General features: G+C 36.7%; 1 protein-coding gene across 1 annotated transcript in view; it reads right to left on the reverse strand.

Moving 5' to 3' along the window:
• Positions 1-17,412, reverse strand: part of eys (EGF-like photoreceptor maintenance factor) — a 302,080-nt gene that overhangs the window by 240,657 nt on the left and 44,011 nt on the right. Inside the window, exons 10-11 of the mRNA XM_039651858.2 lie at positions 16,638-16,891; positions 15,247-15,351 (exon numbers count right to left, since the gene is read on the reverse strand). Of these exons, the coding sequence (XP_039507792.2) occupies positions 15,247-15,351; positions 16,638-16,891 (359 nt within the window). The remainder of the gene's footprint in view (positions 1-15,246; positions 15,352-16,637; positions 16,892-17,412) is intronic.

Genomic DNA, 17,412 nt, shown 5'->3' on the forward strand with positions numbered 1-17,412 from the left:
CTGTTTGTCTGAACCGTGAGAGACGCCAAAACTTGCGCTAATCCTACATCCACGTGTTACTCTTTTGGTGTAAGTTGACTTGTGTAGGCTGTTTGCCGGAAGCTAGTTATTTTAGTCAATAAAGTTTTAAAAATGTATATTTTTCTTACACTAACACATCTCTTCACTTCAGAAGGCATTTATTAACCCCCCAGAGCTGTGTGGATTACTTTTTAACATGGATGAATGCAGTTTTATGGACTTGAAAACAGAAACGGCCATTCACTACCATTACAAAGCTTGGAAGATCCAGGACAATTTTTAATACACAGTGCATCCGGAAAGTATTCACAGCGCTGTAAGGTAGAAACCCAAAAATCAAGAAAACCTTGTCGGACAGGCAAATCACGTGGTCTCTTGCATCCAGCCGCTTCGCTTCTTAAATGTTCCTGGTGTGAGTTGGCACCGCGTGAAGGACGAAATAAAACCTTGTCGGAGCTGCAATGCGCCACAGACGTATGCAGTGTAATTAAGGGTTGACAAAAACGAGTTCAGGTACATCCTATTTCCACGGATCATCCTTGAGATGTTTCTACTTGATTTGAGTCCACTTGTGGTACATTTAGTTGATTGGACATGATTTGGAAAGGCACACACCTGTCTATATAAGGTCCCACAGTTAAAGGACAAGTTTGGTATTTTACAATTAAAGCCCTGTTTTAAGATCGTCCCTGATGAAATAGAATAGTTAAGATTGTTTTTTAGACAAATGCTCCTGTCACGAGAATTTTTGGATTCTGTGTTAGCACCCCCCCACCTTTATAATGAAAGCATAGGTGCATTCGAACAATCATTCATAAAAACGCATAAAACTTTAGTTTACAAAGACGTGAAACTCACCGAGTGGTCTGGGGTGTTCACTGATATGCTCACACAAAAATTGCTGCAAAATATGCTTTCCAACAGGTTTTATCGTAGTTTTTGTCCAAGGACATTTTCTTCCCGTTTTTGGTCAAAGTCCCTAGTAGTCGATTGTCGAGTTCACGTGCGCGATCATTGGTAACTAGATAACTAAGGATCGTGCACGCAAACTCGACAATCGACTACTGGGGACTTTGACCAAAAACGGGAAGAAAATGGCCTTGGACAAAAACTACGATAAAACCTGTTGGAAAGCATATTTTGCAGCGATTTTTGTGTGAGCATATCAGTGAACACCCCAGACCACTCTGTGACTTTCACGTCTTTGAAAACTAAAGTTTTATGTGTTTTAATGAATGATTGTTCGAGTGCACCTATGCTTTCATTATAAAGGTGGGGGTGGGGGGTGGCGGGGGGGTGCTAACACAGAATCCAAAAATTCTTGTGACAGGAGCATCTGTCTAAAAAACAATCTTAACTATTCTATTTCATCAGGGACAATCTTAAAACAGGGCATTAATTGTAAAATACCGAACTTGTCCTTTAACAGTACATATCAGAATGTGGAAACTGGAATGTGGAATGTAGATTGTAAGCCTATTGTCTGAATCACACTCCGGAGCAGAATGTGGCGAAATGTACCAAAAGCTGGTTGCCAACCGCCGTTGAAAACAAAGAAGAGGAAGAAGAAGTGCATGTCAGAGCACAAATAAAGCCATTCAAGTCCAAGTCAAATCAAGTCCAAGGAATAGTCGGTAGACCTCCAAGACTGGATTGTTTCGAGGCATAGATCTGGGGAAGGGTGCAGAAAAATTTCTATAGAATTGTAAGTCCCAATGAGAACAGTGGCCTCCATCATCCGTGAATGGAAGAAGTTTGGAACTCTTCTTAGAGCTGGCTGCCCGAAACTGAGCGATCGGAGGAGAAGGGCCTTAGTCAGGGAGGTGACCAAGAACCCAATGGTCACTATGACAGAGCTCCAGTTTTTCTCAGTGGAGAGATGAGAACCTTCCAGAAGAACAACAATCTCTACAGCACTACACCAATCAGGCCCTTAGGCCACTCAGTAAAAGCCACATGACCTGAGTTTGCCAAAAAGGCACCTGAAGAACTCTCAGACCACGAGAAAAAGAATTCTCTGGTCTGATGAAACAAAGATTGAACTCTGTGGCCAGAATGGCAAGGTTCATGTCTGGAGGAAACCAGGCACCAATCATCACCTGGCCAATAGCATGCCTACAGTGAAGTATGGTGGTCGCAGCATCATGCTGTGGGGATGTTTTTCAACGGCAGGAACTAGGAGACTAGTCAGGATCGAGGGAAAGATGAATGCAGCAATGTAGTGAGACATCCTTGATAAAAACCTGCTCCAGAGCACTCTGGACCTCAAACAGGGGTGACTGTTCATCTTCCAAAAGGAAAATGACTTCAAGCACACAGCCAAGATAACAAAGGAGTGCCTACGGGACAACTCTGAATGTCCTTGAGCGGCCCAGCCAGAGCCTAGACTTGAACCTGATTGAACATCTCTGGAGATCTGAAAATAGCTGTGCACCGATTCTATCCATCCAACCTGATGGAGCTTAAGAGGTATTGAGCAAAGGTTGTGAATTTTTTTCTTTCTTTCTTTTTTTTTTTTTCTTTTTAATAAATGTGCAGAGATTTCGAGATGGTCCTCCCTGCAGAACATGAAATCCAGGGGGAGGAGTTGGATCCAGATCCACCCCCTCCCACCTTACATATAACAAAACCTACCCATCTCCGCCGCCTGATCCCTAACCCCACCCCTAATTCTACCCATCTCCACCAACTGATCCCTAACCCCAACCTTAATCCTACCCATCTCCACCCCTTAGATATGGATCCAACTCTGCCAGATCTCGTGTTCTGCAATGAGGTGCTAAAGGAGATTTCAAACAAACTCCTTTTACGCTGTCATTAGTTTGTAGATTTGTTTTTGGAAATTAATTAATTTAATCAATTTTGATATAACACTGTAACATAACAAAATATTTGGAAAAAGTGAAGCACTGTGAATACTTTCCAGATGCACTGTAACTCTGATTGTATTCATCTGAAAGAAGAATGTCATGTACACCTAGGTTGGCTTGAGTAAATCATGGGATAGTTTTCATTTTGGGGTGAACTATCCCTTTAAGTCACCTGTACATTTTCTCCTCTCCACACAGTTGCATTCTAGCAGAACCTGATTTATATCTCTTTTGATTTATCTCACAGAGATGGCTGCCAAAGCGTGCACAGCAGAACAGAGTCATTACTACAGTCCCCTTGGTTAGTTTAATCCCACAGGCAATTAGGATTTGTAGGACTTTGTTTTCCACTCAAAAGAAGCTTTACAGGGTTGTTATTGATTCTGAAAGCTCCGCGGGCACACACAGACTCAACCCACTGGATCATTTAATCATGTTTAATAAGAGGCAGTCATTGCCTCTCTGATTTATTGCATTAAGCAAGCCAGTGACAAATCCAGGGACAGCCCAGGTCAAAGCAAAATCATCTTCACAGTGTTACATGCACTCAGATTGGACCACACACACACAAACTCCATCTAAAATCTATCTATGCGACAGATTAAAAGTTTGGGGTCAATATGATTTTGTTTTGTTTCAGACTTTTATTCAGCAAGGATTCATTAAATTGTTCAACAGTGACAGTAAAGATATGTCTATGTTACTACAAATGTATAATTCAAATAAATGCTATCAAAGAATCATGAAAAACATTATCACAGTAGCAGCACAACCATTTTGAACACTTATAAGAAAGGTTTCTTCAGCATCAAATCATCATCTCTCGTCTGACTGAAGACTGGAGTAATAAAGCTGAAAATGTAGCCTTTTTTATCAAATAAATACAGCCTTCAAAGTCTGACCCTAAACTTTTGAATGGTATAGTATTAATCCGGAGCGTAAAAAAGTCCCCGGATGACCTACTAATTCCTCCAAGATCCTGAATTGTGCATTCGATGAACTCTTTACTATTCCACAAGGCCACAGGAGAGGGTTTATGAATGGCACTGAATAGACGCAAGTAACGATTGTCAGTCACATGACAGTAACAACACGAACAATGTAGTACGTCCGAATTTCATTCATATTACCCACATCCATCCTACATAGAATATCCCTTTTCAACGGTCGCAAAGTAAATTCAGATTCAAATTTGAACCTAGTATGCGATTTCAGACACAGCATAGCATTCAGAAACGAATACATTTGGAAACTACAAAGTAACTAGTGGTACTCTCCACCTCAGAAACCCATAGCAACAACCATTAGCAAGTCAGACACAAGTCAGAGTGCTCAAGGTTAAAACCTTCATGTATCTTCTTTAACCATGAAGAAATGTGATCCTATTAGAGCTCTGCAGGAGACCCAGCATGTTATACATGGAGGACTTTGTCAGTTCCACCTAGAGATCTGTCATGACTGAGAAGCCTAACAACGCAGTCACCACAGCTCTGGAGGCAACACGAGGGATTACTGAACAGCCAGAGGGGACCTTCGTTGTTGTCAGTGTGTTTTAGATAACAGGTGTACACATCGTGTAAGAAGGTTCACCCTCAGGATTACACTTTTACAGATGAGGGTAGATGGTTTCTTTGGAAAGCCACAGTCTACACTTCTGTCGTCCTTGAAGAAGTGTACATGAGCTTCTCATTTGCATAGGACATCACTAGCAATCACTCAGACATGTCAAGAATAAGTGGTGGTAGACTAATGAAGATGTGATTTTTGATATAGTGGCATGAAACACTTTAAAATAATTAGCAACAAATGAAATTCACACTAGCTAGATAGAATAATGATGCAAGGTAGCCCAGCTCTTTAATCTCCAGGACTTGTGGAAAATACCACTGTTGCAGGCAGTTCAGACAGTCAAGGTAAATAATGTGTTCACTATTACAGCCCATTCTCATCCCAAGGCGTCATCTAACTGACGCCTTGGGAAGCATTTTGACCATGCTTCAATATCTGACACTTTAGGCACCCTTTAGCGTCAGTTAGATGACGCCCTAGGATCACGTCTAACCCTTACCCTACCCCAGACCCAAACCTACCCGCGTCATGCTTTAACTTTAGCGTCAGTTAAATGATGCCCTAGGATCGCGTCATGTAACTGGTGCCTAAAGCGTCAGATATTTAAGCATGGTCAAAATTGTCAGTTAGATGACGCCTTGGGATGAGAATGTGTTGGCTATTAATATGAAGGAGAGTAAAGGAAACAAACTTTCATGTCTTGTCAGACCTGTGCTCGTAGCATGCACTCTTCAATGAACCCTCTGAAAAAAATATCAGATAACCTAAAATGTGCTTCATTTTGTGACTTCTTAATTAACTGCTTGTTTTTCAAAAAATATGATTGAATACCAATAAGTTACGTCAAGGGTCAAATAAAATATAAATGGCACATTCAAGTTAAAAGTTACAACTGAATGTTGAAACCATTGTCTTTCCACGTATGCTGTACAGGTCCGGTATTAAGAATATTTTTGCTCAAGTTGTGAAAAATGTCCCCTCAATAGAAAAAAGCTCAGCAAGAAAAAAATTAGAGGGAACATTGTGTTCACGATCATAGGCCCTGTCCCAAATGGCACACTTCATATGAATTTTCAGTCTCGTGTACTTATTTAATGTGTCCGTTACATCCATGAGACCGTCTGTAGGGTGTTTTAAAAATGTTAGGTTTCAGAAGGTTGCTCACGCATACTTTGTGGTCTATTTGTGCCCACGATGTGCACTTTTGCACCCACACTGTCAAAAAGAAGTGTGCTGTAGAGCTTGCATCAGTCAAAGCAGGGTTCCATTTTTGCATGTCGTACACAATGGCCCTCATTTATCAAAAGTGCGTACACCAAATTTCCAGCATACACCTGGCGTACACCCAAAACCACGGTGACTTTGAGATTTATCAATATGAACGTTGGCGTACGGCACGCTCAAATCCTACACCAGCTCAGGAGCTTGTGTAGCTTGCATATGAAATATGACATTTTAAAATTTTAATCTAAATTAAACACAAACACCATATATTAATTTTTATTGTAAATAAAGCACAAAAGAAATTAAGAACATGCAGTTATGTTGTCAGTGATGTATATATATATATATATATATATATATATAAGGGTATATATATATATATATATATATATATATATATATATGAAGAGTTCAGATGCAAAAGCCTCTAAGTGCCATTTGAAATTTTCTTCTAGAATGATCATTTTTATCAAGCTTGTATATTTAAGTTCAGTGATTTCACTTAAATGGCAATGAAGATTACCTATTATTTAAGTGAAATTACTGAACTTAAATATACAAGTTTGATAAAAATCATCATTAAAGAAGAAAATTTCAAATGGCATTTAGAGGCTTTTGCATCTGAACTCTTCATATATATATATATATATATATATATATATAGTGACGACAGAGGATAAAGGTGACAGGAGAGGTGAGGATCCAAATCCAAACTCATTTAATGAACAAACAAAAACACAAATAAAAACAAAGGACAGGAAACACCGAACACAAGTAAGCTTAGAACCACGAGGGAAATCTAAAACATATAGCAACAGGCCAAACCAATGATTGACCAAGAACAGGAGACACACAAGGGCTATATATACACACATGAGGCTAACAAGGTAACAAGGGGAACACGAAACACCTGAGGAACCAATCAAGGAACAAATCAAGGGGGAAAAGCTACAACTATGGCACATGGGATAGAAAGTGAAAGAAAATTTCAAAGACTAACACAGAGATCATGACATTTATACACACATACATATAAGATTGTGAAAAGGTAGTGGCTTAATGACCATGGGAAAAGTTGGGTCCCATGACCAAACCAATTGAGAATCACTGATTTAAAATAATATAATATAATTAATCTAATCGAATCTATTTATTTGGTATTATTCTGAACATTTAAACTGACCTTACTCACGAATGCAGGTGATATTTTTTCTATTCTCAATGGGCTCTATGCACGGCGTTATTTCCGGTGAAGCATTAGGGATGCTCGATAACTTCCGCCGATCATAGAGTCCAATGCAATACCGAGAATTTATATTGAATTTTATACTCCATGGTTATACTAATGAAACGTTAGTCACAAAAACAGATAAAACAGACACCCCTCGTTGTGTTTATGCTTCTTTTTAAAATTATATTAAATAAACATAACTATATATAAAATTACATCTAAACGTATGTACGTTTCGTTTCAAAGACTGGAGGACAGTAAATATTGAAGACTCTGCCATAATCCCGTTTTCTCCGGTTTTCCTCCGCTTTAATCTACACAACCGGAAATGGACGAGCATCCTTACGTCAAATGCGGAACTTATGCGTGCATATAGCCCATTTCCCTACATTTCAGAGCGTTTCTGGCTCAGCTGAGGATCGCTGAGGTTTACGTCCCCCGAGCAAACCTTCCCTCGGAAGCCTGAAATCAGGACAGATTAAGACTCCCAGAGATGCATTTCACCTTTTTTTTCTACAGCAATGTCCAACAGAAAAATATGCCACTTCTTCTTTAGGCATCACTTTTTCAAATTTCTTGAAGATTGTTAGTAGAGCTGCAAAACGGCACATTTCCAGAGGATTTTAATGGCTTTATATGTTTCGTGAGGAGAAGACACTCTTTCTGACTCAGATTTATGAAGCCATCGATTCCTCTGGCAGACTACCTGCTGGCCTGTATGCTAATAGACTGAATCTGCACATAAAGCCCTGTTATGCCGATCTATATCACATTTGTCTGCTGGTGCAGATACAGTGTCCACATGCCACTGATAGACGAGCATGTCAATAACCTTTGTTATAAATAAAACACACCCACGTGCGGTAATATTTGATCAATACACGCTGGAAACGTGCCAAACTGATGCACAATGCCAATAATTAAACAAATTACAGTCTTAATAACCTCTACTGGCAATGAGCATCAATGAACATGTTTACGCCTAAAGGAGTAGTTCACTTTTTTTTAAAATAAAAACTTTCTTCAGTCGAAAAGAAATTACGGTTTTTTGATGAAAACATTCCAGGATTTTTGTCCATATAATGCAGTTTACTGGTAACCAAACGGTTCAAGGTCCAAAAGACAGTTTCAGTGCAAACTGCAAACTGTTCAAAGGGCTTTAAACGATTCCAGATGATGAATAAGGGTCTTATCAAGTGAAACGATTGCTCAAAACGTAAAGTTTGTTATTTTTTTTAATTCATTTTTTTTAATGAGCGATCATTTCGCTTGATAAAACCCTTATTTATCGTCTGGAATCATTTAAAGTCCTTTGAACAGTTTGCAGTTTGCACTGAAACTGTCTTTTTGGACCTTGAACCGTTTGGTTCCCATTGAAGTCCATTATATATTTTTTTTTAAAGTAAACTACTCCTTTAACTTCCAAAAAAGCATCTTATTGAATGAACTCGTTGTCCCGGATCATATGGAAAACAATAACCTGGCAGCACAAGTAAACCATGAAACAAGTTTATTCGCCGGTAGTGACATCAAAACTTAATCACTCATGTAACTGACTCAAAGTATTACATTTTTTTTTTTTTTCAGATTCCGAAAATTAAGTACTTGTAATTAGATTATATGGTAGAGATTATATTCTGTGAATTATCACTCAGGAAGTCATTTAACCATTCATTGCAGTCTTTGGAAGGATTCTTTTTTTTTCTTTCAAACTCATATTTATTATAACGTTTTATTATTTTAAAATGTTATTTTAAAAATGTTATTTTAAAATGTTATCTTTTCACAAATCCCCAGCAGTTCCATCATGAACCCCAGTCTGGGAAAACCTGAAATAATGTTTAACGCACTTTATGTTGTTGATAAAGTAGAGAATACACACTATTAATCAATGTGAGAAATGAGTTAGTTCAAATGTAATCTAAAAGTAATCAAAAAGTAGTCAGACTATATGTAACTTACATGTGATGTAAAGGATAACATCACTAACTGCAATTTTTTTTATTTTTTTTTTTTTTGCAATGTAATTTGGAATGAGTAACTGACTACAATCTACCTAATTTAAATCTACCCAGCAATCTACCACCCGTTGACTGCATGAGTTAAAAAAAAAATATATATATATATATATATATATATATATGCTCGCTCTGTCTAGATGTGCTTAAATCTGCATTAAAGGTGCGCTTACATTTACCATTGCTCAGCTGAATTGTGTGGCTGAAATCCAGTCTTCTCAATTGGAAACCGCGCAATCGATTTATCAATATTGATTTAGGTCATATTCAAGTTGAACTGCTTGGTTTGAAAGTGACATCTTTTTGATACATCACTATATGGAATTTTTTTTAAATTTTTTTTTGCTGAAATATAGTTAATGTGACGCACCTTAAGGACACTTTCCTGTCCTGTCACTTCAAGCCAACAGAATGGCAAGATAATGTGTTACTGTTTACATCCTGGGCGAAAAAATCTGGCTGTTGTTGATGAGTCTGTGCATAAGCCATTTATGACTTTACTCCCATAAAGAAAACGGAGTTAATACATGACCACATGCCTTGTCTGCTTATTAAGCATAGTTGTGTTAAGAATGTGCATGTAAACGAGCTCAATATCATAAATTCAACATCAATCATATGTTCTCATCCATTCAATCATTATCAAAGTGGAGGAAAACGCATTATCATTATCAAACACATCACGAAAACACCCCAGGTAACATGTGCCCTTCTGTGCTGATGATCTAGCATCGGTTTCTCCTAATGCCGAACACTAAGCATGACTCATCTGAAGTGAAGTTAAATCAGATCAAAAAAGACAAGCACTGTCACAGGTACAAGATCCACTGTCAGTGTTCTGAAAATCATTATAAATCCTAAACGTGTGAATGCATAAATCAGCCTAACAATCTCTTCAACTGCCACATGTTTGGAAAAAGAGTCATTAATGGACAGCAAGCACTTCTGCCAAATCACGTAAGCGGTATTTAACAACCAATTGTGCGTGCAATTCACCGAGAAGTTAATGTAGCATGAAGGAATGTCACACGTACAGTGCTGCCTTTTCCAAATGGGATTTCAGACACATTCCGGGGCTGTGAGCTATTCTCACTCCAAACAGCCAAGTACCAAACACTCCAAAGATTTACACTTTGATTTTCAAAAAGCACACGTCAAGGGTGTCCAAACTACAGCCCATAGGTCATGTGCAGCACCTGTTCTGGTGCAGCCAGCGAGATACTTACTAAAAATAAAACAGAGTTTAGAATTTTTCCTATCGAAAAAATAAATTATCGACCACATTTTCATAGAATGTGGAAAATGTTGGGGGTTTGAACTGTTATGTTAGGAGGCTTCATTGAAAAATATGTCATATATTCGCAAGGACATGAAGAAGTGTGCACTAAAATGGTCTTTTTGCTTTGAAAAAAAAAACATTCAACTGTTATTTTTTTCAGTTTCGTATTCATTGACTTTTAGTTTGTTTATTATTGTTTCCCGCTCATCTTTGGTTACCATAGTTACTCAAACCAGTTTGTTTGAATATATTTACAGTTTGTGTATATTCCTTTCTCTCAGTTCATTGTCAGGTGTTTGATGTGCATACACTGTTGCGTTGTGTGTTCTTGTATTAGATTATTCTATTTTGTTCTATTTCGTTGTTTACTAAAACTTTACACTGCTAGTAGATCTGCTTGTCTCTCGTTGTTTTCCTGCCTGATCTGATGTTACAACAGTTTGAGTTGGTACAATGTTTTTGCAAGATGTCTCTTATGTTCACCAAGGTTTCAAACTAGAAACAATAAGAGAAACAGTAATGTTGTGAAATTTTAAAACTGAAAATACATGTGATGCTGAAGAAGCATTTCAATTGGAATTTTATAAAATTGAAATGAAAATAAAATGTTATTTTATTTTCATTTCAATGTTATCAAAGCAAACAATTTGCTTCCTAATTTTTTGTGGATACATTTCACGAATCATTGATGGCTAAAAAGTTCAAAAGAACATTTATTTCAAATAAAAATCTTTTGTAACAAATCACAGTCTTTACGGTCACGAATGATTATCATTTTTATTCGGCAAGGATGCATTAAGGTCATTTCTTTCGAAAGAGTAGTGTCGTGTATTTACAAATTATTTAACATAACTAAAAATCTTATATATATATATATATATATATATATATATATGTATATAAAAAAACAGTAACAACAAATATATTTCAGACTGATGTTAAAGGGTAAACTGGGTGCTTTTGGCTTGTTGTCCGAGTGTCAGACTGATTTTCCCTAAAAGGTACATTTATTTTATTTCCAGACAGAATAAAGCAAAAAATCTGATTAAAACACACATATTAAGCATTTAAAAAATATAATACAAAAATAAATAAATAAATAAAAACTTTTTAAAAGAAATCTTGTTATCTGCTGCTATTAGCTCCTTGGTATTTATCGACTCTATAATGTTTCAGTGACTTCCATTGCCTTTTGCAAAAAGAACGGAAACCAAGACTACAAGCAACATCGACCAACAGCCCCACACCGAATGACAAAGCCCATTAAAATATAATTACATACATAGCTCCATGCACATACAGGTCTGCTGAAGGATTATATGAACAAGCATTTGTATTTATTGGTCTTCTGAACAGTGAGGTTAATGAGAACACGTTCGCTCTCAGGGGCGAGTGGCATGCCATGCGAATATAGATGTGAAATAATTAAAAGACAAGTTCAGTATTTTACACTTAAAGCCCTGCTTTAAGATCGTTTCTGATGGTTAAGATAAAAAATTGGACACATGCTGCTGGCCTGAGAATTTTTGGTTTCTGCAAAATTGCTGCAATAGATGCTTTCCAAAAGGTTTTAGCATAGTTTTTGTCCCAAGTCAAGTCAACAGAGTTGGAAAAAAACAACGATAAAACCTGTTGGAAAGCATCTTTTGCAGCAATTTTTGTGTGAGCATATCAGACCACTCAGTGAGTTTCACGTCTTTGCAAACTAAAGTTTAATGCACCAATGCAACCATTGTTGGGGAGTTGGGGGGTGCAACCACAGAAACCAAAAATTCTCAGGCCAGCCGCATATGTCCAAATTTTAATTTTAACCATTCTGTTTTATCAGAAACGATCTTGAAACAGGGCTTTAAGTGTAAAATACTTGTCCTTTAAATGAAAGACCTGACATTGAGGATGCCAGAAATAAAATGTCACCTTGCACTCAGAGGAGAGAAATACAATAATTATATGAACATGAGTAGTACCATATATAAAGCTATACACATACAAATAAATCACAAATAGGCTTAACAGAAAGAAAAAAAAAATCTTTCATGAATAGGATCATGAACAGGATCTGCATGCGTCCTTTCAGAAAATGTGCGTTTAATCTGCCATTATGTGCAGCTGAAGTTGTTCTTGGTACTGTGAATAACCCTTACCATCAAATAACGGCATCAAATCACCATACACTCATGACTACCTCTGTCTAAATCAGTCGTTTCCGCAGCATGGTGGCAGCTTATATCCTTTTATTTTCCAGCGGGCTATGATTCAAACACTTACCGAGGGACTATTGAGACTGCACTTATTTTCTGTAATTTCCTGATATGCAATATGCATACTTGTCAGCTTTGTAGGAGGATGCAGAGACTAAAACTATAGCTCTTTTGCCAGAAAGCCCACTCAGTTCACCCAAACTGTTGCACATCAACGGCCCAGCAGACAGGACTGAGATGAAAAATGTGTTATTGAGAGTAATGCTCATCTAATCTGCATTCATGTTAAGGTTCAAACTAAATTGCGTTTTTGCCGCACTATTTCAAAATAAATAAAAAAAATAATAAAAAAATCGATATATATATATATATATATATATATATAATTTTTATATAATATGTCTCCTAAAAAAAGTTTCAGTAATTTGTGTTATATTAAGTTTGCATAAAGAGTTTCTGAATTAATATCAACAATTATTATTATTATCAGGAAGCAGTGCAAATCCTATTATTTCATTGATAATATTATTCCCTATTATTTCATTTAAATAATATATTTGGCATGCTAATCAAAATCAGCCAATTAATTTGCAGGTCAACACATAGGTACATAGTGGACAAAAATGTCTGTGTCAAAACTGTCATAAAAATATGAAGCTTGGGAGCACACATATTTGGTCTTGTTTTAAAGAAGACCCTTGGCAGATTATTGCTAAAGTAAAACATAATAAGTAAATTAAAAAGGTTATATAGGTTTAAGTTCATTAGAATTATTTATATACAGTATTTTATATAAAATATATCTTTTATGAAACAAGTTGAACGGCTAGAAAAATCAAAGCCATAAATCTAAATAAGTTGTGTCCCAAGGTTGAGGTTGATAGGATTTTCCCCATTGGATGCCAGCAAAACTGTTTGTTATTTCTTATTTGCGGTTGAGTTTTTCTCTCTCAATATTAAAAACACACACATGCACAGTGCACACACGCATATATATATATATATATATATATAAAATAAATAAATAAATAAATAATTAACACACATATCAACCACACTCTGACATCCATACCAACTCACCCACACAATTATCGTTGCATAATTTACCCAATTGGCTCTATAATATGTCAAAGCAGAACATAGGAATAAAGCGAGTATTTCCTTTATGGACCAAACCTGAAAAAAAAAAAAAAAAATACAAAAAAATTGCATTTGTAATGCATGGCCAGAATGAAAGCCTCTTAATAATGATTGCATCATTTTATGGTTAAATGGCCCTGGGATAAAACAAAAAAACAAAAACAAAAATGCAGTTTTAATGGGTGTCAATGCAGACATCTTTGTCCAAATGGCGCTGAGAGGAAGTATTTGGATTTTTAAAAGAGGAAATGAGAGGAAAATAGGATTTTTAAAAGGAAATGGCGGTAAAATAGTACAATTCCAATAAAAATACACACCTGTCCAAAATTCATGCAGTTGACGTTAACACAGGCAAAGTCCAATTCTAACTATTAACTGTTAATAGCATGCATATTACTAGGACATTGGCTGTTTATTAGTACTTATAGAGCACATATCAATGACCATATTCTACATCCCTATAATGCATAAACATAACTACTTTACTAAATATTAATAATTAGTAATTAGGCATTTATTGCGGCAAAAGTCGTAGTTAATATTTAGTGAGCACTGGACCTTAAACTAAAGTGTGACCAAACAATCGACTCCAAGCACAAATACACAATAACAATCTTTAAAACATTTGGGTAACACTTTACAATAAGGTTCATTAGTTAACTACATTAGTTAACATTAACTAAGAATGAACAATACTTCTACAGCATTTGTTAATCTTTGTTAATGTTAATTTCAACATTTACTAATACTTAATTAAAATCTTGTTAACATTAGTTAAAGCACTGTGAACTAACGTGAATAAACAATGAACAGCTGGATTTGTATTAACTAACGTTAACAAAGATGAACAAAAACAGTAACAAATGTATTGCTCATGGTTAGTTCATGTTAGTTAATACATTAACTAATGTTTAATAAATGAACCTTAGTATATGTATAGATGTCAATTTTCCAAGGCTGTATATAACTTTGGGCCACTGTTGTATACAGTGGAAGTGTTTATGGCAGTTACAGCCTTACTTGGTACTCCTGAGATAGGAAAATATGATTTCTGAAAGGTTCAGTAGTAACCCTTTAAAATGAAATGCTGAGACTTTCAGGCATTGTTTCCCGTGAACAGGCCTTCGAAAATGGCTTCCCATCACTTATTATTTTAAGATTCGATCTTGATTGTTGAATTCCGAAATCTAAATGAATTTTTAAGGTTCTAACCTGATCAAGTCCCACAACACCACACCATCTCCCGTAAGAACCGTGCCCACTAATGAGACCTGTCCTGACAAGATGGAGGTCTGTTTTCTGTCACCATCATGTTTGAGAGAATTAAAGAGAGGCCGTTTTAATAAACACTACAAAATTTACACTGATGGATTCTCTTCCTCCTGGGCTTGTAGATTATCTTGAAAACAGGGAGCATGAGTCACACAGGACATGTTTCTTGGGACTCAATAAAGCTCCACATCTACAGATGCATGTGAGCTGGGGAGATAACATCTTCACTAAAGCCTAAATGGTTCCTAAGGAATTATTACCATTATGGACCTGTGGCTCATTCCCAAGAACAATGATATTTTTCAACATAATGTGTACTATATATCATGTTCTTTAAATCATACATGTTGCAGCTCAGCTGACTGCTCTCAGCTCAAGATGTATTTGTTGTTTTGTAACAGTGTGCTAAGACTTCACTTACCGAGTGGACAGATACAAATGTAGTTATTGACCAGATCAATGCAGGTGCCCCCATTAAGGCAGGGTCTGGACTGGCACTCATTCATGTTCTCAGAGCATGTTCGACCTGCATGATGGACATTAAAAGACAGTATGGATTACAAGAAGCCTGTCTCATATCATGTTATAGGCTAGTGTAATAAGTCAATGGGCCTCATTCGTGAAACACGAGTAGAACTACTCTGTGTGTAAATCAATTCGTAAAGCTGTTCTGATGTAAATTTTCAGATTAATAAAAATGTTTGTATTTTCAAAATGTTAGTTGGAACAAAATAAATGTACTCCCTACCATGTGTAAATGGTGTGTCATTTTAAGCAAACTGATGACACTGCATTTTGATGAACTATGGCATAACATGTCATGAGTTCATTTGCCCTGTCCTTTTTTTATTTAGTATGTGAGAGTTATAAACTGTTCAACTTCGTTGAAAGTAAAATGCTTCACTCGTCACTGTCACTTTTTACCCAGCTGCCCAATCACAGTGGAGGAGGGGCGGGGCCAATTACACAGACCAACCATCCTACTTGTACGATGACTAAACAACAATGGAGAAGTTCATATTGATGGTTGCTGTGATATTCTTCAAAATGACAGTCACACGTTATTGCCATGGATAATCCAAATTATAGCAACCAATGCATCTCAGCTGGAAAAACGCTGGACTTGCGAAGCGCTTTCAAGAGCAACCAGCAGGCCATTTTCAGAAGAGTGCAGGCATTTTTTTCAGCTTGCTGGTGTACACACGTTAATTCATTGTTAAGCATGTGACCTGAAGTCTAATATTAATCTTTACATTTATGCAATATAATGGAGCCAAACTTGATAAAGAAGTCCAGAAGATTCCACAGCCTTCCTGGACATGTAATTTGCGTAGTTGTAACTAGACGGGATATGCTAATTGTGAATGAACATGCAGGAGCACTCTAATTAGGAATATTAAGAATTCATTAACATACACATTTTTAATCATCAAATTTGATGTTGGTGAACCCATAGTCAAGTATTTGGAAAGGTTTGTACTCAAAATTTACTGATTAAGTTTCATGAATAAGGCCCAATGTGAATTACCATTTGAAACATGTCACACATTTCCAAGTAAAACAGTGTTATTAATGAGAAAAAAATATATAGCATGGTCGTAGGACAATTGTATTCATTGAGAATTAATTGGAAAATGAAAAGTGGAATCACTGAAGTCTTGCTTATAATCTTCAAACAACGAATCATGATTATGCTATAGCCACCTTTTCTTTTTTATCATAAGGAATTCAACAATGCTGACATTGAAAGCCAATGCCTATCAAATGATCAGATACAGTCAGTGACACCACAGAGTAAAACATTTAGCTTACCCTTAAATCCTGGAGCACACAGGCATTGGTATCCTGCCACCAGATCAATGCAAGTGGCACTGTTGGCACAGGGTGCACTTTTGCATTCATCTGTCTCAAACTCACAGAACTTTCCCTCATATCCCAGCATGCAGTGGCAGGTGTAGTTGTGCTGTTGGTCCAGACAGACAGCGTGTTCTGAACACTGATGCCCAGAGCAGAAGTCAATGTCAAGTTCGCAGAGGACTCCAGTGTATCCGTGACCGCAAAGGCAACTTGGAATGCATAAAACAGTATCTCTTAAATGAAATCGCAAGCAAAACAGCCGGACACAGTATGAAAATAAATGGATGAGTCATGGGGGAGGACGATGTAATTTGCTTTGCTTTCTATCACAGGAACATGCTATTTGTTTCTGCCGCTATGGGTGGTTTAATTCCAGAATGAGACTGTAAACAGCTGCTGAACCTGAACAGAATATCAATTTTAATTATATACTAAGAGAAGTATCCTGTTTAAAATGGACAAATCCATCTCAATGACTCTTTTGGGGGTGGGGGGACACCACATTGGGACAACAACATGCTATATTAAAAGGTATAATTAATCCTAAAATTAAATTCACTGTTTGATGCTGTTGACATTCAAACTGCAACAGGTGCCATATTTGATTTAAGAGCAGGAACGTATGAGAGGGTTGTCACCAAATAATGACTACATTTTGCCCTGTTTATAGCACTAATCTTTTGTATGGCTTCAGAAGACTTGGAACACAGAACATATGGTACATTTTAGG

Source organism: Pimephales promelas, chromosome 11, assembly GCF_988280905.1.
Source record: "Pimephales promelas chromosome 11, fPimPro1.hap1.1, whole genome shotgun sequence".
Classification (NCBI taxonomy): domain Eukaryota; kingdom Metazoa; phylum Chordata; class Actinopteri; order Cypriniformes; family Leuciscidae; genus Pimephales; species Pimephales promelas.